Raw genomic sequence first — 25330 nt, forward strand, 5'->3', positions numbered from 1 at the left:
TAATTGTTCTTGATGAACTCCCCAAGTAAGAATGTGGTTATCCTAAGTGATTTTTAGCTACTCAGTGATAAACTGGGGGACCTATACCACCAACGTAACATATGCACAAAAAAATTCTTAAATTATATAAGCAAGAAATTTCTGGACTAAATTAGTAAGGAACCTACTAGATGACAGGATATACTTGATTTGGTCATAAAAGCATCAGTATGTACTACCCCCAAAGTATTCCTCTCAATGGTCAAGTCAGACCAGAAACAAGTAACCTTCTGCATCAGTGTCCAAGTCATCAAAAGCAAATATCGCAGAATTCAGGGACTTTTCACATCTACATCAACTACAGTTCTTGTACATATAAATCTCGTACAGTTCTGTGATGAAGTCTCCAAATTCGAGTATAATGGTATTTCCCAAAATGTTGATACTGCAGAGAGTTATGCAGACAACTTCTACTCTCACCTGGACAAATGTTTTAACTTGGCAGTTCCAACTAGATCCAAGTAAAAGTAAACCAGCATGGTGGTCCACAAGAATTTACATAAACTATATAATAAAAGGAAGAAACTCTTTAACCTATGTAGCCGAACAAAGAACATCAGAAAAATGAAGGTGTTCTATGAACTTGGACTTGCTCCCAAAGCTAAAGATAATTACAAGTATTTCTTTAGCTATGTCAGGAAAATGAGAAATAACAAAACATTGCACAGAACTTATTCATAATGGTTCTACCTACCCTAATTCATTGAATATTGCCAGCATACTGGCAGACAAATTTAGTGTCAACTTCACCCCAGAGACCTCTATTCTAAGATGACTTATTCTAATTGGAATCAAGCCACAAACCATCATGAAAGAACTCTCCAAAATGACGAGGGACCTGACAACATACCCATTTGCACTTTTTGCACCATTTGCCTTAATTAATAGCACTTAAGCATTTGCAGACCCCCCTCCTGAACCTTTTTAACTTGAGCATACTAACTGGCTTTGCCCCACAGGTGTGGTGCACAGCTGTCATCTCACTCCACGAGGGTGACCCCACCCACAGACCCAGGGAGTTGCAGATCTGTCAGTCTTGTATACAAAGATGAGGAATGTATCATAACTAACTCTGATATCAGAAGCCTTATTTGACCTTTCCCCCCAGCATTTTGGCTGTGTCAGTGGTTGTTCTTGTCTGATTAATCTAGTGAACATCTTTGAGAAGGTTACCCAAGATGCAGTGTGTGGGCAAGCTGTTCACACAGTATCCCTTGACATTAAGGCATTCAGTACCATACCACATGCAAATACAATGAGCAAGCTGAATGGACTCCATATTGATGCATATGTGGTTAGGTGGATAGCCTACTGGCTTAGGAACAGCTCTCGCACAGTAGGAGTTGCATGCTGTGAGAGCATGAAGGTGACCAGTGGAGTTCCTCAGGAATCTGGACTGGGTCTCCTTTTTTTCCATTATCTGATCTGTGTATATCAAACAGTAATCTCAGGTTAACAAAGTTTGTAGATGATTGTAAGCTTGGAGTTGTATTCATGTCCCATTCTGATTTACAGGCACTCCCAACAGGAGCTTACACTTGTCAGTATCTCTGTACAAGTAAACGGGTTCAAACTCAAAGCTAAAAAGTGCAACATTGTAGCATTCAGTAAGTAACCCCTAGATGTTCATCATGTTACACTGCTGCAGTCATTACACTAGGGTTATCCTGCCGTTAGGCGGTCCCGCAGTCGGTCAGAGTTCCAAAGTCTTGGTCCGGCGTCGGTTGCTGTCACCTCCTCCCTGACGTCAGTGTGACAGGGGTATATAAGATGCAGCCGACGCCATTTTCTTCAGTCTTTCTTGCTGCGCAGTGCCCGAAGCAGAAGCAGTTCGCAAGTTCCGGTCGGCCGACTCCTGAGATTTTCATTCCGAATCCAGAACCAAAGTCTTCTAAAAAAGCTAAGTACCCCATTGGGGAAACTTTTTCTTGCCTCAGACCGATGTCAGTAAAAGTTAATATCTGTATTTCTTGTGGGAAGCGCATACCTCATAAGGATTTCCACTCCTACTGTATTCCATGCCTAGGCCCTGACCACGACGTCACTGGTTGTCGGTTTTGTGCTAGGTTTAACAAGCGCACTATTAAACGTCGGTTTGATTTTGCCCGACATTATTTTGGTAGAAAATTCAATTACACCATGCCATCGGAACTTCCGACGACCGCAATGCATAAAAAGCGCAAGGACAAGGACAGGCATCAGAGGCCCAAAACTGATGACGAGGCCTTTACTAGGCCGGTCGCCACTTCTCCGGTTTTCAGCGAGGTGCCTACGCAGCCCCTGACGACTGCTTCCACAGAACCACAGACCGCATCCGACTCCCACGTGGAGCTGGCTGAGCCTTCAGACGCACTAGGCCTTCAGCTTACCGATCCTAAACCTACAGAGGGATTCGAAGTAGTTGAGCAATCCACAGTTACAGAGGGTGTTTTCAGACCTACCCAGTTAACCATTAAAAACCCTCTGTTAATTCTAAGTCCCCCTTAAAAGCAAAGAAACGGACACAACTCTCTCCAGGACAGGCTTCCATGTCTAAGAAACAGATGCTAAAAATGACCGAGGACCTAATCACCCTGATCAGGGGGTCCCATCCCCCTCCTGATAAAAGGCCCAGACAGAATGCAGACTATGAATCTTCTGACCAGGTGTCCATTTCCTCTGACTCTTCCTCGGACCTAGAATATTCTTTACCCCCCTTATGAGGATTCTGATGCTGAGGAATCAATTCCGTCAGCTTCTTCGCCTGAGGATTACTCCTTTGGGGAGACCTTACATACCATGAGAGAGCATTTCCATTAGGAAGGTCAGGATTACTCAGAATCCAAGAAAAGGCTCAGAGACTTCCTTTTCTTGCCTCAACACAGACCCCTTGCTATCCCGCCAAGATGTCCTTCAAGGATGCATCTGCAGTCCTAACATATGGGTTGTCCTGCCTCAGGCAGCCCTTCGGTCGGCCGGATTCCAAAGTCTGGATCTGGCCTCGGCTGATGTCGCACTTCACCCGACGTCATAGCTGCTGTGAATTGGGTATAAAGGCATCAGCCGACGCCATTTTCCTCAGTCTTTCTTGCCGCGCGGTGCCCGAAGCAGAAGCTGTTCGCAAGTGCTGGTCGGTCAGATCCAGAGATTACTACTACCGAAGACTTCTAAAAAGCTAAGTACCCCGTTGGGGACTCTTTCTTGCCTCAGCTGATGTCAGAAAAAGTAAATAACTGTTTAACTTGTGGGAAACAAATACCTCATAAGGATTTCCACTCTTACTGCCTTCCTTGCTTAGGCCCAGACCACGACGTAGCAGCTTGTCTAGCCTGTGCATCCTTCAACCGACGGACACTTAGACGTCAGTCGGAGTTTGCAGAGGAGTTTTTTGGTCCCGCTTTTGCTTACAAAATGCCGTCGGAGACTCCGACTTCTCAATTAGTTAAAAAGCGTAAGGAAAAGGACCGACACTCGCGGTCCGCGGTTTCGGCCGAAACCACGGTTAAGCCAACCGCGAGTGTCTCGGTTTCGGCTGAAACCGAGTCCACGGTTCTTCCTTCGGCCGAAAGCATGCCTCCTATAGCCGAGGCCTCTCACAGCATGGCTGAATCTGCTACTGAAATTTCCACTGCTGTTGCAGGTACCCAGGATTTATCAGATACTATTCCTTTAGACATATCTACTCCTGCACGTGGAGCTGCTAGGCCCCCTGCATCTATGTCTATCAAGGCTTTTTCTAGGGCTAAAGCAGCTAAATCTTCTAAGGCCTTGCCTGCTAAAACCCCTTCACACAGGCCTACCTCTAGTTCCCAAATGCTCAGCCTGGCTGAGGATCTCATTTCTTTGATCAGGGGATCCCAACCTCACCCTGACAGGGCCTCTCAACCCCCTCCAGAGAAGAGGCCTAGAGCAGAGCCCCCGGATCCAGTTTCTTCAGACTATTCCTCGGATGATTCAGAAAACTCAGAACCTCCAGAAGGCCCATATTCCCCTTATGAGGATTCTGATGCAGAAGACTCCATTCCTTCTGCCTCTCCTCCTGAGGAATTTTCTTTTGGGGAAACTTTACATGCTATGAGAGAGCATTTTCAATGGCAGGGCCAGGATTTCTCAGATTCAAGGAAAAGGCTAAGGACCTTTTTACATTTACCACAGCATAGGCCTTTAGCCATTCCTCCAGTACTAACAGTTGATGATGATGCATATAATGATGCTTGTACTGCCCCTGACTCTCTTCCCCCGGCCCCTGCCAAGCCCGATAGATATTACAGGGTCCCGGACACACACTTTCACTTGTATAAGGCTCCTATTGCAGATCCTGAAACCATTTCACAGGGCCCCAAAGCTATAGCAGCTGCCTCTGCCAGAAACCCCCTCCCCTCTGAAAGAGAATCTAGAGCATTAGAGAGATGGGGTAAAAAAGTTTATACTTCTGCTACTCTTTCGGCTAGGGCCTTAAACTGTCAATTCCACATGATTCAGTATCAGGAATTTTTGTTAGACCAGCTAAATAAAAAACTGTCCTCTCCTGAACCTATAGACAGTAAGTCCCTTCAGGATTTGGTACATAACACTCAGCAGGTCAGTAATCATTCCTTAAAATGCGGCTATGATGCACTGGAGGCTTCCTTTAGATCAGCTATGACTGGAACAGTGATTAGAAGGCATGCATGGTTAAAAGAACAATCCTTACCAGACCATGTAAAGTCAAAACTTCTAGATGCTCCCATGGAGAAACAAAGTTTGTTTGGTTCCCCTGCACAGCAAGTGCTAAAGAAGGTGGAAGAAAAAGCAAAATCTGTTCAAACAGTCAAGGATTTCTTACAGGTCCAGCCTCCAAGGTTTAGTAGAAATTGGCCTTCGAAGAATTGGTCCTTTCCAGACACCTCCAGAGCACAGAGAGGCAGAAGTAGGCGCCCAAGAGGCAGAGGTCAATCCAGAGGTGCCTACAGGGGACGTCAGTGGCAGCCTAACAACCAGAGAAGTACTGCCACAGATCCAGCTGCGACCACTTCCACAGGACAGACACAATGACTTGGCTCTGATACCGCCTACCAGGGAACAACTGGAAGCACCCTTAGGCAGAAAGCTAGCCTTATTTTCCGTAAACTGGTATTACATTAGAGGAGACAAATGGATTTTACAGACAATAGACAAAGGCTACAGGTTTCACTTCCACACTCTACCAAAAAAAGAGAGGAATGCCAAACCTACCACCAAACCAAAAAACAAACGCTCTACAACAGATCAACCACCTACTAAGGATGAGAGCTATAGAAAAGGTACCTCCCATGGAACAAGGGCAAGGATTTTACTCCAGACTTTTCCTGGTACCAAGAAAAGAAAACCAATGGAGGCCTATTCTCGATCTGTCCGCTCTGAACGCATATCTCATTGTTCCAAAATTCAAAATGCTGACCCTACAGCAACTTCTTCCCATGCTGGGCAAGGAGTCTTGGCTGGTGACTCTAGATCTCAAGGAGGCATACCTGCACGTCCCTATACGACCAGATTGCAGAAGATACCTCAGATTTCTTGCAGGATCAGAGCATTATCAATTCTCAGCATTGCCTTTGGCTTATCTACTGCGCCCAGAGTATTCACGAAATGCCTGGCATCAGTAATTGCTCATTGCAGGCTACAGGGAATTCAGATTTACCCATACCTGGACGACTGCCTGATACAAGCGGACAACAAGACCAAATTAACAAAAGATTTGGAAAAGGTTATACAACTACTGCAAGCCCTGGGATACACAGTCAACATGAAAAAGTCAAGGCTGGTACCATCCCAAAGGATAACATTCTTGGGTGCAGAACTGGACACATCAAATCAGATGGCATTTCTCACAGCAGAAAAACAAAAGCAACTACCACTCTATTTCATGGCATTAACAACACAGAACCAGATTACAGCAAGGAAAGTCCTGCAAGCCCTGTGTTACATGGCATCATGCATAATATTGATACCACATGCCAGACTGCATATGAGGAAGTTGCAATGGTACCTAAGGAATGTATGGTCTCAACACAAGCACAGTCTAGAAGCCCAGATTCCAATAATCCCATGCCTGAAACAAGAATTCCTGTGGTGGACTCAGGCCTGTCAGATGAACAGAGGACTGCCTTTCCACAAACCTCACCCAAGCCAGACTATCACCACGGACGCCTCAGACCTAGGCTGGGGGGCACACATGGTGGACAAGTGTATACAAGGCTTATGGACACAAGACCAGCTGAACCTTCACATAAATCTAAAAGAGATGCTGGCAGTGAAACAGGCACTACAGACATTCAGACCTTTTCTTCAACAGGGTCATTTGCTGATAAGGACGGACAACACCACAGTCATGTGGTATATCAACAAACAGGGAGGAACACACTCATATCCTCTATACCAGATGGCAATGGACCTGTGGAATGTGGCCCTGAACCTCAACATTCAACTCCAGGCAAAATTTGTGCCAGGAAAAGAAAATATACTAGCGGACACATTAAGCAGAACTACCACAGATGCCCACGAATGGATGCTGCATCCAGACATCTTCAAAACCATTACAAAGAAATGGGGACTACCAGAAATAGACCTGTTCGCATCCCCACACAACCACCAATTGAGGAAATTCTGCACAAGGACATACCACCCTCTTGCTTGGAAGGTGGACTCCCTATCCTTCAGTTGGGAAAACCTGACAGCGTATGCGTTCCCACCTCTTCCTTTGATGCACAAAGTGCTACTGAAGATCAAAGAGGATCACCCAAGGATCATCCTGATAGCTCCAGACTGGCCGAGGCAGCATTGGTACCCGCTACTGAGGAGTATGTCTCGGACACACGCATGGCCTCTACCTCTAGTTCCTTTACTGCTAACACAGAACAACTACAAGATCCTACATCCAAACTCGAAAACACTGCAGCTAGCTGCCTGGAACATTACATAAAACAAAGTAACCCAGATTTATCTCAGAGGGTTAAGGACATTATCCTGGAGGCTCGCAGACCCTCCACAAGGAAGACTTATTCAGCCAAATGGAAAAGATACCTCATTTGGAGTGCAGCAAAAGGAGAAAATGCATCATTAGCAAACATAGCTAACATCCTGGAATATTTAGCAGAACTTTTCCACAATGGCCTGTCTTACTCCTCCATTAAGATTCATGCATCAGCAATTTCAGCAGAATACAACATGGATCCTCCAGTCTTCTCTCATCCTCTACTTAGGCAGTTTCTGAGAGGAATTAAAAATGTAAAGCCTCCAAGGAAGCCACCTTTGCCTACATGGGACCTTAACTTTGTGCTGGAAAAGTTAACACTTCCCCCTTTCGAGCCAGCAGCAACAGCAGAATTACAGTTCTTATCTTGTAAAACTGCTTTCCTGCTTGCAATCACTTCAGCAAGAAGGGTTTCTGAATTACAGGCATTAATGGCAGTACAGCCCTTCCTTATCTTCCATCAGGATAGAGTGTCCTTGAGAACCAACCCTACTTTTATGCCAAAAGTGGTCTCCAGGGTATCATTGAACCAAGCAATCCACCTACCAGCATTCTTCCCCAACCCACAGAACAGGGGAAAGATTACTACATACCTTGGATGTGCACAGGCAATTGCGCTACTATCTGGACAGAACCAAGACCAACAGAAAAACTGACCAGCTTCTGGTAGCATATGCAACAGGAATGGAAGGAAAAGCAATTTCAAAGCAGACAATCTCAAAATGGATAGGAAATTGCATTAGATTTTGTTATTCTTTTCATGGAAAGGCAACTCCAGAAAACATCAGACCTCACTCCACAAGGGCTACAGCCACTACTACAGCTTTCCTACGAGGAGTGGCTACCAAAGACATTTTAGAAGCTGCTACTTGGAGCTCCGTGCATACATTTGCCAAGCATTATAATCTACCTTTATACTCCAGATCCCGAGCAGGTTTTGCAACTGCTGTTCTGCAAGGGATCTTAACTACACCATAATCATCTTAGTGCCTCCTCCCCCAGTTTGGCTATGGTATTCTACCCATATGTTAGGACTGCAGATGCATCCTTGAAGGACATAGTACAGTTTTGTACCTACCATAAATGTAGATGTCCGAGAGGTATGCATCTGCAGTCAGGATTACCCACCCTCCTTCCCCTCTGTGGTACTCCTAGGGTATTTGCCCATCTTGTAGCTAGCTGGGGGAATCTATTATGGTGTATTTGTTTGTATATATGTACATACATGCTTATATTGTTTGCTCTCTACTATTTGGAATATTTTGCATTTATCCAAATTTAGCCTTCCTAGAGGGCACCTGGCATCTGGGGCAAGAAACACTGAGGAAAATGGCGTTGGCTGATGCCTTTATACCCAATTCACAGCAGCTGTGACGTCGGGTGAAGTGCGACATCAGCCGAGGCCAGACCCAGACTTTGGAATCCGGCCGACCGAAGGGCTGCCTGAGGCAGGACAACCCATATGTTAGGACTGCAGATGCATACTTCTCAGACATCTACATTTATGGTAGGTACAAAACTGTACTTTCTAGACATTGTGGATGATGTGTACACTGAATCCAGTTTGAACTCTGACTCCTTACCCCCAGCCCCAGTTAAACCTGATAGATATTACAGAGTCCCTGACTCTCACAAATTTCTGTACAAAAGCCTTGTTGCTGACCCTGAAACTATTTCTCAGGGACCCAAAGGGATTAAGGCCTCATCAGCAAAAAACCCAGTTCCCTCTGACAGAGATTCCAGAGCTTTAGACAGATGGGGAAAGAAGGTATATACGTCTGCAACTTTAGCAATGAGAGCCTTGAATTGCCAGTTTCACATGCTAAAATATCAGCAATTTTTGATGTCTCAGTTGAAACAAAAGATGCTTCCCGATTCAGATTCTCCTAACTTAAAAGAAATGCAGGATTTATTGCATGCTGCTGAACAAGTGGGAAAACATACTTTGCAATGTGGGTTTGACTCCTTAGAGGCCTCCTGTAGAGCAGCAGTTACAGGCTCTGTCATTAGAAGGTTTTCTTGGTTAAAAGAACATACGTTACCAGATCATGTTAAGGTAAAATTATTGGATGCACCTTTGCAGCGGGATGTGCTGTTTGGAGTTAAGGCAGAGGAGGTATTAAAGAAGATGGAGGATAAGGCAAAATCTATGCAAACGGTGAAAGATTTCTTACAGGTTCAGCCTCCTCGTTTTAGCAGAAAGTGGCCAACAAAGACTTGGTCCTTTCCAGTCACAGACAGACCTCAAAGGGGTAGATACAGACATCCAAGAGGTAGAGGTCCAACACAAGGGCCTTACAGGCCTCGACAGTGGGGCACACCAGGCCAGAAAGAAGGAGAAGACAGGCCTCAACCTTATAAAAAAACAGACTCAATGACTTTCCACTACAGCTGCCAAACAGTTCTGTCTTGGCAGCCCCTTAGGAGGAAAACTGGCACTTTTCTATCACAACTGGCATTGCTTCACCAAAGACAAATGGGTTCTCAACATTGTATCTCAAGGTTACAGGTTACATTTTCACACACTACCAAGGCTAAAAGGAATGCCAATCTGCCACCAAATCAATGGGCAGAGGCTCAAAGACAAATTACAGCACTCATGGAAATGAGAGCTATTCAAAAGGTACAACCACAGGAGCAAGGACAAGGATTTTACTCAAGACTCTTTCTGGTTCCCAGAAAGGACAAAGCCTGGAGACCCATTCTGGACCTGTCTACACTAAACACTTACCTGGATGTACCAAAATTCAAGATGTTGACACTACAGCAGCTTCTTCCCATGCTGGGCAAGAAAGCTTGGCTCGTGACATTGGACCTCAGAGGCATACCTGCATGTCCCTATCAGACAAAACTGCAGAAGATACCTCAGATTTCTAGCTGGTTCAATGCACTATCAATTCTCTGCACTGCCCTTTGGCTTATCTACTGCGCCCAGGGTCTTCACAAAGTGCCTGGCACCAGTAATTGCATTTTGCAGGCAAAAAGCAATTCAAATATATCCATACCTAGATGACTGCCTGATTCAAGCAGAAAGCAAAGACATTCTACTAAAGCATCTGGCGTACGTAAAAAAGTTAAGTTGCCTGGGGTACACAGTAAACGAAAAGAAATCAAAACTAGTGCCCTCACAACAAATAATATTCCTGGTGCCTGCTTAAACACAACAGCCCAGATGGCTTATCTCACGCCAGACAAGCAAGGGCAACTGACTCAATATTTTCAATTAATGGCAACAAAGACCCAACTCCCTGCAAGAAAAATTCTGCAGGCCTTGGGCTACATGACATCTTGCATACTACTAATTCCATATGCCAGACTGCATATGAGGACACTACAATGGTACCTAAAGAGCATATGGTCTCAACACTGTCAAAGTTTGGAAACAGTTATACCACTAATTCCTTGCCTACAACAGGAGTTTCGATGGTGGGCACAAGCTTGTCACCTCAACAAGGGACAGCCTTTCACTCAACCCACAGCCAGGCAAACACTGACAACAGATGCATCGGATTACGCCTGGAGAGCACACATGGCAGGAAAATGTATCCAGGGCGAGTGGCCCGCAGAGCAAAGACATCTCCACATCAATCAAAAAGAGATGCTAGCTGTACAAAATGCTGTTATAGCTTTCAAGGACCTACTGCAACCAGGACAATTACTACTAAATTCAGACAACACCACAGTTATGTGGTACATAAGCAAGGGGGCACACACTCCTACCCCCTCTGCAGACAAGCCATGACCTTGTGGAACACAGCTCTAAACTACCAAGTTCATCTGCAAGCACAATTCCTTACAGGAGAGAAAAACACACTGGCAGACTACCTAAGCAGAAACATTATGGACCCACACGAATGGAAACTGAATCCACAAATATTCAGAATGATAACAGAAAAATGGTGGAGCCCAGACATAGATCTGTTTGCTTCCCCAAAGAGCTGCCAATTACAGAAATTCTGCACAAGAAGCTACCATCCACAAGCATGGAAAGTGGATGCCCTCTCATTCAGCTGGAAAAAACTACAAGTATACGCTTTCCCTCCTTTACCTCTCCTCCCAAAGGTACTCATAAAAGCCAGGCAGGAAGAGCCAAAAATGATACTGATTGCACCAGACTGGCCACGCCAGCACTGGTACCCAATCTTAAAGAACTTGGCACAAGAACCACCCTGGATTTTGCCTCAAATCCCAGAGTTGCTGACACAGCACAACAATCAGATACTTCACAGCCAGCTAAAGACCTTAAACCTAGCTGCATGGAAAATTCCCTAGTCAAGCAAGCAATGCCTCTCTCCAAAGCTGTTGTGGATGTCATTCTGGAGGCCAGAAAGCCTAGCACCAGGAAAGCATACTCGGATAAATGGAAGAGATTCTGTGCCTGGAACCAAGCGCACAGCCTTGACCCTCTTGTCCCAAACATTCCTCAGATACTGCAATACTTAACTGAGATGCTGGACAAGGGCCTCTCTTTTTCATCCATCAAGATCCACGCCTCAGCTATCTCTGCTCATTACAACACGGATCCGCCAATTTTTTGTAATCATTTGCTCAAACAATACCTCAGAGGGGCTAAAAACATAAGACCGCCCCGTAGAGCACCTACACCAACTTGGGACCTCAACTTTGTTTTGGAAAAATAAACTCTACCTCCTTTTGAGCCAGCTAATACAGCAGAAATAAAATACATCCCTTGGAAAACTGCTCTGCTACTGGCAATTACATCAGCACGAAGAGTTTCAGAATTACAGGCACTAATGGCAGCGGAAACCTTTCCTCATCTTCCACCAGGACAGGGTGTCTTTAAGAACTAACCCTACGTTTATGCCAAAGGTGGTATCAAGTGTGGCTCTGAACCAAACTATTTACTTGCCAGCTTTTTATCCAAAACCACAGAACAGAGGGGAGAAATTGCTACATTCTTTGGACATTCACAGACAGCTACGCATCTACTTGGACAAAACCAAAGCTTTCAGAAAATCTGAGCAATTATTGGTAGCATATGCTGCAGGAGCACAGGGAAAAGCCATTTCAAAGCAGACTATTTCAAAATGGATAGGACACTGTATATGTTTTTGCTATACCCACCATGGGAAAACTGTACCTAGCAGCATTAGATCTCACTCCACCAGGGCAACAGCCACTTCAACTGCCTACCTCAGAGGAGTACCTACCAAGGATATTTTGGAAGCAGCAACATGGAGTTCTGTGCATACCTTCACCAAACATTACCATTTGCCTTTATACTCCAAATCCAGAGCTGGCTTCGCCACTGCTGTACTGCAGGGCCTTATAGCCGCCCCTAATGCCTTATAGATCCAGCCTCCCAACCTCAGCTTTGGGATTCCACCCAAGTGTAATGACTGCAGCAGTGTCACACGATGAACATAGTACAGTTTTGTACCTACCATAAATGTAGATGTTTGAGTGTTGACACCGCTGCAGTCCAGCTTACCCTCCCTCCTTCCCCTCTTACTTTCTGGTACTTACCTAGGACATCTACCCTTTTTACCTATGGGGAGTAACCTAAAAATGGTTGTTTGCTTTTCTTTTGTATTGTTTATTAGCAATTTGAATTGCCTACCTATTTGGGGGCACCTGACATCTGGGGCAAGAAAAACTGAAGAAAATTGCATTGGCTGCATCTTATACCCCTGTCGCACTGACGTCAGGGAGGAGGGGACAGCAACTGACGCTGGACCAAGACTTTGGAGCTCTGGCCGATTGCGGGACCGCGTGACGGCAGGATAACCCTAGTGTAATGACTGCAGCAGTGTCAACACTTGAACATCTACATTTATGGTAGGTACGAAACTGTACTTTCTAGCTAATAGTATAGATAACACACCACTTCAAAATGAAAGGGTAGAGAGACCCAATACTTAGGTCGATAGCTCCTTCACATTTGATCATCATATTGTAATAGTTTTAGGAATAGCAAAAGGTATCTCCTCAAGATCAAAAGAGGTCCTCACCTCCCTTTTCTCTGCCCTGATTAAACTCATCGTTAAATACAATGTCCCCTTTGGAAGGTAGCTTAATAAGCATATCAAACAGTTGGAAAGACCCCAGAGGTTTTTACTTGAAAATATTGTGGGCGTAAGAGACTTGAGCTACCAAGGGAGACCGGAGGTTTTATCTCTATATTCAGCTTCATATAGATTCCTTAGGGGTGATATGTGACTAGCTTGTAGAGCTATAAGAGATGCAAAAGTCCAGAAACTCTCCAAAATTCAAACAGTCCTGAATAACTCTAGGGCCAGGGATGTAAATCTAGCTGACAGATAAGACAAAGTGGAAGGATACACTTATCTTCCAGTGCCTACTCCTTCTCTGGAACAAACTTCCTGTCCAAGTTAAGCAATATGACACACACTCTGCCCTTAAAAGGGATCTGGACAACTGGATTGTTCATAAATTCACCACTGGTATGACTGGCCTGACCATCCTCGAAAAGGGAGGCAAGGCCTAGGGGTGGGTACTTTTAAATGTGGTAATGGCCTCTCAGCACAGTTGTCTTATAACTTCTTTGTTCCTAAATCACATCATTGTGTTTAGATAACTAAAGAAAAATATCAAATAGGATTTTATTGTTTATTTTTATTTAGTAACAAAGTTGTTGCAAGGCATTTTAGTGCTGTTTTTCAATATCATAATTAATAAAAAGTTTGTGTTTATATGGTAGCATTGTGAGTCATGCTTGATGCTTTTTTTTATGCTTTTGTGGTATGTTTTGATTATTTGATGGATAATATTCTGTAAGGTCTTTTCTGAAGTGCATTCTCTTAACATGTCATGGGACTCGTGGCAAGCGGCATATGCGATGTCTGTGTTTAGAGCACTTATCAGACGTACAGATGTTTAAGTCTGTGTAGGTGAAAGGATTAAGTGGAGAGGCCTGTCTTCTCATTTAATCTGTTGCCTTGGTATAAACAAGGATCATGGAATATAGCAGTCTCCAGTTGCTTTGTTCTCTTCTGTGTATATGGTTTTTCACTGCAGTAATTGGTGCCTTTGTGTACATCTTTCACTACATGTCCTTCTCTGGACCAGAGGAAAGTTGCAGTTCAAGCTACAGCAACAATCTTTGTACCAGTTTGATGGAGAAAAGCTCCAAATTTGCACAGTACTTAGCTTCATGTTTGGCAAGCTAATTGATCTCAGACAGATTAAATATTATAGGTTCATAGGTAGGTACTAGGCTATTGGCCCTAGGGCCTATATAAGACTAGCCAAAATGTACCCTGGTTTTCGCCACCCAAGAAAATAATTTTCCTGTGCCCCTGTTGAGCAGAGCCACAGAAGTGATCCACTGGGTGACTTTCCTATCTCCCATCCAATCATCAAGATTTTTCTTGAAGAGTGCTGATGAGGAGCTTTGTTTGCTACAGATAGGTAGTTTGTTAGTATGGAAAGTCTCTGGGACAGGAATCTATGCCTCCAGCATGTTCTGTTTATTGTGGTGACAAGGTTTAGGTCCCTAGAGCGTGTAGGTCGGAGGGATTGGGATTTCTTTAAGTGGATCATGTGCAACAGCTCTGGGTTTGACATAGCTTTGTATGTTAGGCAGAGATCACCTCTGAGTAGGTGATATGCGACGGAGTAAAGCTGGAGTTTTTTGAGATGGTCTGCATAGGGCACCTGTTTGAGGCTGGTAATCCTTTTTGTGAGGTATTTCTGCGGCCTTTCCAGTTGTTGTAGATGTCTTGTTAGGTACATACCAAAAGAGGCGCTGTACTCTATAATGGGTCTAATGATTGACGAGTAGAGGGGAACAGTGACCTCTTTTTTTCCTAGATGAGAAACCTTTTGTGATGAAGTGTGCCACGTATGCCACGTAGCAGGATTTCCTGACTACTGTGGCAATGTGATTATCAAAGGAGAGTCTACTGTCCACCTGTGTCCCAAGGTCTCTTATCACACTTTTGGTGTTAAGTAGACTCCCGCCTATGTGGTAGTTCATGGGTACAGAGTTTTTACCAAAAGGGGATGACTGTGCACTTTTTGGCATTGAGCTTGAGGCCATGGCTTTGATGCCAGACATCTGTCTCAGTGAGGCCCTTTTGTAGGATGTCCACATCATTAGGAGTTTTGATTATGGCTCCTAGTTTGCAGTCATCTGTGTTAGCCTGTACTTCAGAGAAGTAAATACCAAACAGGAGAGGACCCAGGACTGAACCCTGTGGTACTCCACTTGTCACTGGTCTGAAGTTGGATATGGAGTCTGCCACTTTCACAGTGTGGGTTCTGTCAGTGAGCCAGTTGGCAACCCATCTTGTGACATAGGGATTTATACCTAGTTTAGTGAGTTTATCTATAACTCCAGAGTGGGGGATGGTGTTGAAACCCTTGGCGAGATCTAGATAGGCTGTGCGAACCACCTTACTCTCATCTGCGGCTTTGGTGACCGCTTCAAAGAAGTCTATCAGGGTTTAGGGGACATGATCTGCCTTTTACAAACCTGAAGTGGGTGGGGTCCAGAGTTTGGAGATTACCAGTGTCATTGTTTATAAGCTCCATGATGATACTTTCCATAGCCTTGCAGACCAGGCTAATGGGGCAGTAGTTCCCGGGGTCTGTGGTGGCTCCCCCTTTGTGGAGTGGGATAACCGTCATCGTGCTCCATTCAGTGGGCACAAAGCCTGAGGTGAGGCTATGACTGAACATAGTACTTGGGTGGGGTGCCAGTTCGTTCTGTAGTTCATGTAGAACGCAGCCTGGGATGTTGTCAGGTCCCACGGATGCTGTGTTCTTGGCTTTGGAGAGTGTGTTTTTTACCTGTGCAGCCACGATTACAGGAACTTTGCATTCTTCCAGTATAGAGATGGGCCCTTTAGGGGATGAGAGGGGGGTAAAGTTAGCACTGAACCTATCTGTCAGGATGTTGGCAGTATCAGTTGGTTCTGTATATTTTGTGCCATTGTGCTGTAACTCAGAGCAGATATGAGTGTTACCATTAAGATTCTTGACATAGCTATAGAATGTTTTGTGGTTGTCTTTAGAATTAGTGACTTTTGTTTTCGTAACTAGCTTTGGAAGATTTCATGAGGGATCTCAGCTTCTTACTGAGGCTGACCAGGGAGTTCCTCCAATCATGGGATTTTTACTCTTTTTTGCAACAGTTTCTTTCTTCTGTTATAGAGTTTGTTTATGACAGGGGGACCACCAGATTGGCTTCCTTATTTTGGAGGTTAGCATCTTGGTTCTGTTAGGGATTGCATAATCCATGTACTCGAGTAAGTGCTTATAAAGTGCATTTGTGTAGGATTCAGCAGTTGTACCTCTATTATCCGTCAGCATGGGTGTCGTGAAGTTTGCCATTTCTGTCTTAAGAAGTGTGAAGTTGGCTTTGGAGAATTTTTTTTACGGTGGTTTCCCTAATTGGGGGATGGGGGTGGGATGTGGATGTCTAGGGTGATTAGCTTGTGGTTGGATCTGACCAATGAGGAATTGACCTCTGGTGTGGAACACTGGTTGCCCATGTTGGTAATGACCAGGTCTAGGATATTGCTGCCCCTGGTGGGGGTGTGGATAAGTTGATCCAAGGCGTTGGAATTTATGAATTCTAGAAAACGTTGAGCACAAGAAGTTGGTACATAAGTAGTTTTCCCAGTTAATGGTGGGATAGTTGAAATCACCCATTATTAGGGTGTTACGTTGTACCCTAATATTTTCCAGTGTATCAAGAAATGAGGAGTGGGAATCTTGGGGCATGGTGGGGGATCTGTAACAAGCTACAATTTGGATTGCGGTCTTGCCCAGAATTAGTTGCACTTGGATAATCTTGGATGCGTTATGCTGAGCAACTAGCCTGGAGGTGTGGATATCCTTAATGAATATGCACACGCCTCCGCCTTTAGTGTTTTGGTCCAGGTTAGGTGGCCAAAAGGTGTAGTAAGAATTATAGCCTAGTAATACAGGGGTGGTATCTGGAGCCTTGAACCCAGGTCTCTGTCACTGCACAGATGTTGATCTCCATTTTAAAGAGTGCCTCGAGTGAGTGCATTTTGAGGTTTAGACTTCTAGCATTGAGTAGCATTACCCTCAGATTTTGCTTGCTTGTACCTGTTATGGTGGTGAATTTGTCATTTGAACCTTATCTAAAAAAGGCACTATAGGGGTGACAACAGCCTTAGCCAGTATCTGGAATCCCAAGGGCTACAGATGCAGGCCATCTCTAGCAAAGCATCGTGGTCTGTCGATCATGTCATCCCAGGCAGACAAATACTGGATCCCTTTAGAATGACACCAGAAGCTTAGCCAATTGTTGAAGTCAATCATTTTGTTCTTGTACTGTGGTAACATTCTGGGTGATGGCAGGATGCTACTCAGGGCTAGGGTCATACCTGCCTGGGCTACAAGGTCGGACAGCTCCTCCATGTCTCTCTCCATGTAGTCCAGGGAGTTGCATCTCAGGTCATTCACACCGACATGGACAATGACAAGAGTCATATTTTTACTTGTGGAGTGAGCTGAGTGCATGCGTTATGTGGTGGATCCTGGCACCTGATAGGCAGCTTGACAGTAACTTTCTCCTTGTTTAGCCTGATGAGTGGAACATCAGTGTGCCTGACTATAGTCACCTATGACTGGAGTGTTGGGTATGTTGTTATGCCTTATGGGCTGTGTTTGAGTGGCACACTGAGTTTGTGGGCTGTGTCTCATTTGGGTTGGGATGGGGGTGGAGGTTGCTTGCGTTTCTGCTTTGGAGGTCCCTGTTGCTTGGGCAGATTTTTATTGAGAGCCTCTGCAAATGTAGGGGTGTGTGTTGTGTTTCTGTGTGTGTGTGTTTTGGCGATGTCGGTTTTGAGGGACTATGTGATGAAGTGCGGTGTGGTGCAAGTGTTTACCTTCTCCTCTTGACTGTCTAGTCCAGTCTTGGTTGAAGAGCGCTTTGCTTCCAGGTTGGCTTTATAAGGGCATCTCTCACAGGTTGTAGTGTTGGGTGGTAGGAGGAGAGGGTTGTCTGTGTACATGAGGCAATTGTTGCATTGCCCCAAGATGCCCAGATTCATCAGGTAGACAGGAGAAAACACTGGGAGCTGACCCTTAGTCATGCCTGGATAGGTGCTTATGTATTAAGTACTAAAAACTGTTTTCCTCTAGACAAGTGAGGAAAGTTGAGTGCTGTAGTAATTTGTAGTTTATTTAGTGCTTACAATGAGTTCTGAAGAAGCGCTAAGCTCAAAGAAACAGATCTGAGTGCTGAAACTAAAAAAAACTGGCTAATTCTAAGAAACAAAATTAAGCTAGAAGGCTTCCCTCCAGCACAGAAAGATTTGGGGGATCAGAAGCTTACAAACAGTCTTAGATATAGCAAATCTGTATCTGGACTAGACTACTTACAGGAAAGGCAGGAAACAAGCTTAGAGATTTTTTTTTTTTTTTTTTTTTCGTAAAGGGGAAAGGAGGAGCAGAAACTAAGTGGGGTTGGCCTTCTCAAATGTTCTGCCTGGATTAGGTAGAATGAGGTAATGATACTAGACTGGAAGGAATGTCCCAGATCACATTTACAGTAGGGGCAGGCAACTGCAAAGCCACCAGGTATAAGAATACGATAGCAATAGGGAGGAAGGGTGGGAAACAATATGATACACTCCTCGGCAGGAAATCGGAACAAAAAACCCAAACAGATGCTTAATAAATGTAGACAATTTCCAGTTATACCACACACAGTGAAACTAGCTAGAAAAGTATGCAGCAAACAAAGTGCTATAAATAACTCATAAATATAAGCAAAAAACAGGATACTTAATGTTATATATCACAGATCAGTTTGCTCAGTGTGAAATGGCAGAAACACTCACAAGTTAACTTTTTAAATAACAGAAAGTTGAACCCTGAAACAACTTTAAAATTATGCATACTGATTTGTTTTGCTCTGTGCATGGATTCTTTGTTTTCACTATCTATGTAATTAGTTACACTGTGGTCTGGAAACAAGTTTGTAGACGTTTTGACTGTGTTATTATGTGACCGTTGAAATGAGTACTTTAGGTAATAGGGTCAGCATTTTGTAGTTTATAGACTGATGAGCATTGATGACTGGGTCATGTACTCAGTGTCAGGTTTTGCTAGTGCTTGTCTTATGTGAAGTGGAGAAACATACAAGGGTAAGGGCTGGAGTTTGTCCACTGGTAGCACCCCCAACATACTGCCATTCATTAGTCTGGGTTGTGAATGCAGTGTTTATTGATTTAATTTGACACTTAATAGGAGCCAGCTGGAAAGACATGCACTGCTTTCACCTGCTTTGCACTATTAGATGTTGAGAGGGCTGCAGTGAAACTGGGTTTGAAGGTGTCACATTAGTGTCTGTGGCAGATGAAAGAAATCTGTAGCTTTGGTGACAGTATAGTTTAATGAAGACATACAGACATAGCAAAGGTAATAAGTTTGGGGATAAATGCATTTTTAGATAACATTTAACTTTTTTTCTGTGTTTGTAGAATTGTCACGAGTTGGAGAAGATGGACTTGGAGGAATGTGTTCAGGTACAGAGTTTGAACTTTAACAGAAGCCTTTTCATTTGTATCAAGCTAAGCTTTATTTTGCTGATGTAAGAGATCTGCCAAGATCGCAGACTCTGGGGTACTCATTTGTTCGTTAATATTTATTAATTTGCTCTTTGATGACCCAATAATTTCATTGCTCTTTATTACTGAAACACTTGTAAAACTGTGTTAATTTCTGTACTCCTGTCTGTCAATGCTGTTGGTCCAATTGGTGACTGATGCAGCTTTGTGGATAACTTTACATGCCAAGTCATTTAAGAAATATGCCTGTTATGTCTGGATATATTAGCTCACATGAGTTTTTTTGTCTTTTCTGATGAGCATATTAAATCTGTGAAGTTCCCAACCCTGGTCTTGGTGAATGTGTACATAGACTTGGATAACATTTTTCCCACATTGGTGTCATTTATATTTTTCTAAACAGTTAATAGAGATTCGTGATCGAATGTTGAAATGGAGGGATTGCTATGTGTTAGCTGTGTGCTGGGCAAAAAGGTTGCCTGTTCTTCAAACTTGTTCAGTCTGAATGCAATGGCGTAAGGCACATTTAGACTTTGCATAGGCACATTTAGACTTTTTTTTCTTAAGAATCCTTAAAGTAATTCCAGCTTTAGGTATGGTTCACGTATTGAATGCAACAAAACCTTCCCATTCACCTTTATTTCTTCATTTATCCACCAGCATATAGTAGTATTGGCACTGGAGTCTGTTACCTTACTATTACATCCACTCTTCTACTTATGGACACTTTTGTGGGTCATATCTACCAGTATCAGTGCATGAGGTAGTAAAACAGACATTGCATAGTGTCAGATGTTAAATAGTAAAGCACAGTTCATTTATGCATCCTGTTCCCCTAAACCATTTTCAGGTATAAATAATATATTTTTTTTTGTTGACAAGGTTAGTTCCACTCTTTCCAGTAGGAGATCCCAGCTAGTATTTATACAGACTAGGGGGAAACTAGTTCAGGTTGCCAGCTAAATTCCTCTCCTCTTTGATAAGCGCTATGTAATATCTTTTTTATCCACTGAGCTACTGCCAATTTAAGCAGATGGGACCACAGTTTAGCATCTCATCTGAAGGATAGTACACTCAGGAGTGCAGCATCCCCTTTATGCTGCACTGCAGTGTAAGTAAATGGAAAAATTAATCCATGCCCCTGGTGTGAGGACCGAATCCCCACAGCCTTCTGATCTTCTAGCATCAAGGCAAGTGTGCTTACATTTGATGCCACTAGCATATTAAGTATGCGATGCATAATACTTCCTGATCCTCGTATGAGGAGGTAATGAGTGCAGCTTTGTCTAGTAGTCTCTTCCTTCCTGGAAAAAATTCTCGTCTCATCCATGCATTGCATGTTTTTTGCCCATCTGCATTTAGTAATATTGAAGGTGCGTACAGTGTGTAATGTGAGCTGCTACCGCTTCAGAAGTAGATGTTTAATCAGACGTCCTGCATCTAAAGCAAATAATTTCTTATTTATTTTGTATATTTTATCTTTCCTGTAATAAACAGAAGAATCTACCTTTCTGACCAACCCATGACATCCCCAGCACAGTTATGTACTCAGAGTATTTTTATGTCCAGAGCTATAGAAATTTTTTTTTAGAATAGAAAGATACCTTCAACCATTGGTATCTAACCTTAGTCTGAAGCTCTTCATTTTCATTTTATATTTCCTTTTACTGCATAAAACTGTTTTGCTTTTACTTGACACTGAAATCGGGAAACCTTAGGTATTGTCAGAGTCTAATACCCATTTTATGCAACTCTCATTTGCAGTTTTATATAGTATGCTTTCTTTTGCTGCTTTTTGCACTTTGAAAAAGTTTACTTGCAAATGTAAACTTCTTTTTTTTTAAATTTGTGTAACCATTCTTTTTATTATCTGTACTAAAATGTAAATTGTGAGTTGAACCATAACTTTTCATATCTTGACTTAAATAAGGCATTGTCCACTTGGCTTCCCTGGTTAGTAGAATAAGTAGGTACTGTGATGTTTTCCAGCAAAACTGTCCCTGATGAAACATTTAACTAATAACAATTATTAGGCCATCTTTATCATTTTGGCAGTAGAGACTTTCAGCAAGTATGTTTGAATCCCACCTGAATAACTCTGGTGCTGCTTTTGTGCACTCTTGTCCATAAAATTATTTTCATTGTGGCTGTTTGGAATCATCTGTGTTGAGTTTAAATGCTTAATATTTCTACTGAAATGAATGTGCTTAAACATATTGGATTGAAGTAGATGTATGCAAGTTTTTTCATTGTTTAATTTGGTAAATACATACCTATAATAATGTTGTCTTCAATATATATTGCTCTGCAGTGTAGTGATTTTGTTGCAGTGTTTCACCATTGCACTAACTTTATTTCGTTGTCCAGCCTCATATACATTTTCTGCTTCCCAGAAAATGTTTCAGTTCATTTGCAGAACTAACTAAATTAATAAGTAAATAAACAACTAAATAACAAAAAGTGTCAGTTTTGCTGTATGGTTTTATGAGGTAGTTAAATAACAGAATAATCTGATGTTGTCAGTCTTCATTAATTCTTGACTGATGGGCAGACCTCTCAACTGTTCCTGATTTGCACATAGATTTTAGGTCTGTCCCTCTTAATCCCTCTTAAAACTGGTGACTGCTGAAGAAAAGGTGGTGAATTGCCCTTAATAAATAATTATAGTAATTCAGAGTTATAGACATTTTACATCAGAAAATCTATATTAATCCACATTCTCTTATTCTGCAAATGTTTCAAGTTAATAGTGCAAATATTTTAAAAATGTCCCTGATTATTTGAGGATTTGTCCCTAAGTCTTTTGAGATTTGTCTCTGATTGGTTGAGAGCTATGCTGATGGGTTCAGTTCTGATCCTTCAGGCCTGACAACGGATGTTGTACAAAGCTCTCACCAGCCAAAAGCTCTCAAGCTAAGGCTTTACCCATACTGCTTCTCTTCCCATTACCTCAGATCTCATTTGCCGCGTAGAAAATTGGATGCGTCAGCCTTTGCTCTCAGCTAAGTGCTTAAAAGTTGTATTTCTTATTTCTCTAATTATACTTTCTAATGCTTTATACCTTTATTCTTATTGTTGTTTAAGTCCTTGTTTGTGTGAGTGAATTCCTTGAAGCTTTTTACCCCATTTTTTACCTCAGGGTATTTTTCTCTTACCATCGCTGGTGTTAGGCCTCTACTTCCCTCTTACCATTTGTAACCTTTTTAATACCATTGTTGGTATTTTTTATTCTGTTTCTTCCTTTCCTTTACCCATCTTGGTATTCAATGTATATATAAAAAAAATTAAAAATAAGAATTTTATTTTTCTAAAATTTTCTTATTCCCTTTTTCCACTGTGAGCGTGTGTTTGGGTGTGTGTGTGTGTGCTCCATTTGTTTTTGATAAGATATAACAGAGAAGCAAAAAGGAACCTCCGGGTTCAAGCACTGTAAGGACTCTGGCAGAAAGATGCCCAGTTCCGATGGGCATCTTTCCTGCATTTATTGTCTGGGTGTCCCTTTTCTGGAAATTTTACCTCCTTGTCATATCTGTAAAGCCTTTAGTGTCCGAACTTTTGCAGAGTGCTTAAATTGATTCTTAAAGACTTATTGAAGTGTCCTTTTGGTGAAGCACTTTCTGAGGCAGAGACTTCAAAATCTGACACAAAAAAAATGGAGTCATTCGGTACAGTTTTCCCCTAAGGTACATGACTGCAAATTTCAAAAATCCCTGGTTCCGACTGTTTCTTCGGAACCGAAGACGAATGAAAAAATGAATATCGGTAAGACCTACAACTTCTCAGTTTTCATTGTTTTTCTTAAATTTCTGTATTTCTGTTCAAGTAAATTTTTTTCAAGCATTTGAAACAGGCGTCAGATCAATATCTGAGAAAACGCTGAGAGAAGAAAGGAGCCACTTTTGAGATTTTAAGTATTTTTCTTCAGATTATTTGTTAAGATTTCTGCATTGCCACCTACTTCTTGGAGTTTTCCAGCTTGCTAAACTTGATATCTGTATTAGGAACTGTATGTAGAACACATCTAGAGCCTGTTTACTGCATTTCCTGTGTTGCACTTATTGTAAAATCGTTTTTTTCTTAAAACTTGCATTTTACCTGTGTCTGGCCTAGCACTCAAGTGTGGGGTCATTTATTGCACTGTTCTAACTTGTTGCTACTTGTGTATCTCTGCTATCTTTAAACAAAACAAAAAAATCTTGCTTTTTTCCCACTTTCTGAAATTTAAAAAAAAGGTTCGGTTACAGGCCATTGCTTGCTTGGGCTAAAGGGAAGTCTCTGTGTTCATCAGTGGCAATGGTAAACACTGAACAGCCTGCCTGCCCCTGTGGGAGTGGTTACTGCCTAGAAACTGTAGTTTTATTGGCCATTTTGGGTCAATTCCAAACTCCTTGATCCCCCTCCCTTAAAACCCTGGGTTAAACTATTCCCGGCTCCACAAAGTCTGCTCTTCGCTTTTTCCTTTAGAACTGTTCCAAATCTCAAAGTAAGCACTCTATTTTCCTTCTAAAACCCAGCAGTAGCTAGGATAAGTGTCTTATAAGTAAGCACTAATAAACTAAAGCACTACACCCTCTTATACTCCCTTTAAGTACTTAGCTCCCTATTGGTCCTTTTTGATCAAGTCAGAAAGTAATTCCTTATACTATTCTGGCATGTCCAAAAGTCAGTTTCAGGTTTACTCTCCAGTCCAGCTGGTGAATATGGGAATCTTGAGGCAATATTACAACTGCCTTATGTACACAGACCACCCTCTCATCTTCCCAACAAGCTCAAGTATATGTGAGAGATGCAACTATATAGCCACACTTGAGTCTGAGCTCTCTCAACATAGTACTGGCATGGTCAGTCTGGAGGAGATGGTAATCACACACACCACAAATCCAGTCTCACATAGACCTATCGCAACAGCAAACCAAACACATAAACACACAAAAACATACTCGGAGGCTCTAAATAAAAATCTGCCCAAGCAACAGAGACCTCCAAAGCAGGCATCCAAGCAACTGCTACCCCACAAAAATACCCACATATCACATAGTTCACAAAGTCAGTGTGCCACACAGTCACAACCCTTAAGGCTAAACAACACACCTAATACACTTGTAATTGGTGACTCTGTTGTCTAACACACTGACGTCCCTCTCACCAGGCTGAACAAGGAGAAGGTCACTGTAAGCTGCCTGTCGGGTGCCAGGATCCGCCACATAATACAAGCACTCGGGTCACCCCAAAGCAAGTACAAATCTGACTCTGTCATTGTCCATGCTGGTGTGAATGACATGAGACGTACCTCCCTGGATTACATGAAAAGAGACATAGAGGAGCTCTCTGATCATGTGGCCCAGGCCGGTATGACCCTGACCTTGAGTAGCATCTTACCCTCACCAAGAATGATACCACAGTATAAAGACAAAATGATTGATTTCAACAATTGGTAAAAGTATTGGTGTCACTCAAAGGGGATCCAGTGGCTGTCAGCCTGGTATGACATGCTTGACAAGCCACGTTGCTTCACTAGGGACAGCTTGCACCTGTCACCCCTGGGTTTTCGAATACTGACCAAGGCTGTTGCCACCCCCATAGTGCCTTTTTTAGGCAAGGCTCAAATAACAAACCCACCTCCTTAGACAACACAAGGAAAAAGAAACTAAGGGTAATGCTGCTCAATGCCAGAAGTCTAAACCTCAAGATGCACGCACTCTAGGCTCTCCTCAGCATGGAGAATATCAGTATCTGTGCAGTAACAGAAACCTGGTCCAAGGCTCCAGAGAGCACCCCAGCACTACCA

General features: G+C 42.9%; 1 protein-coding gene across 1 annotated transcript in view; it reads left to right on the forward strand.

Moving 5' to 3' along the window:
- Positions 1 to 25330, forward strand: part of FBXL20 (F-box and leucine rich repeat protein 20) — a 2487640-nt gene that overhangs the window by 2177949 nt on the left and 284361 nt on the right. The window contains exon 13 of the mRNA XM_044055052.1: positions 19456 to 19500. Coding sequence (XP_043910987.1) covers positions 19456 to 19500 — 45 coding nt within the window. The remainder of the gene's footprint in view (positions 1 to 19455; positions 19501 to 25330) is intronic.

Source organism: Protopterus annectens, chromosome 13.part0 (genome assembly GCF_019279795.1).
Source record: "Protopterus annectens isolate FY-2018-M chromosome 13.part0, PAN1.0, whole genome shotgun sequence".
Classification (NCBI taxonomy): Eukaryota; Metazoa; Chordata; order Ceratodontiformes; family Protopteridae; genus Protopterus; species Protopterus annectens.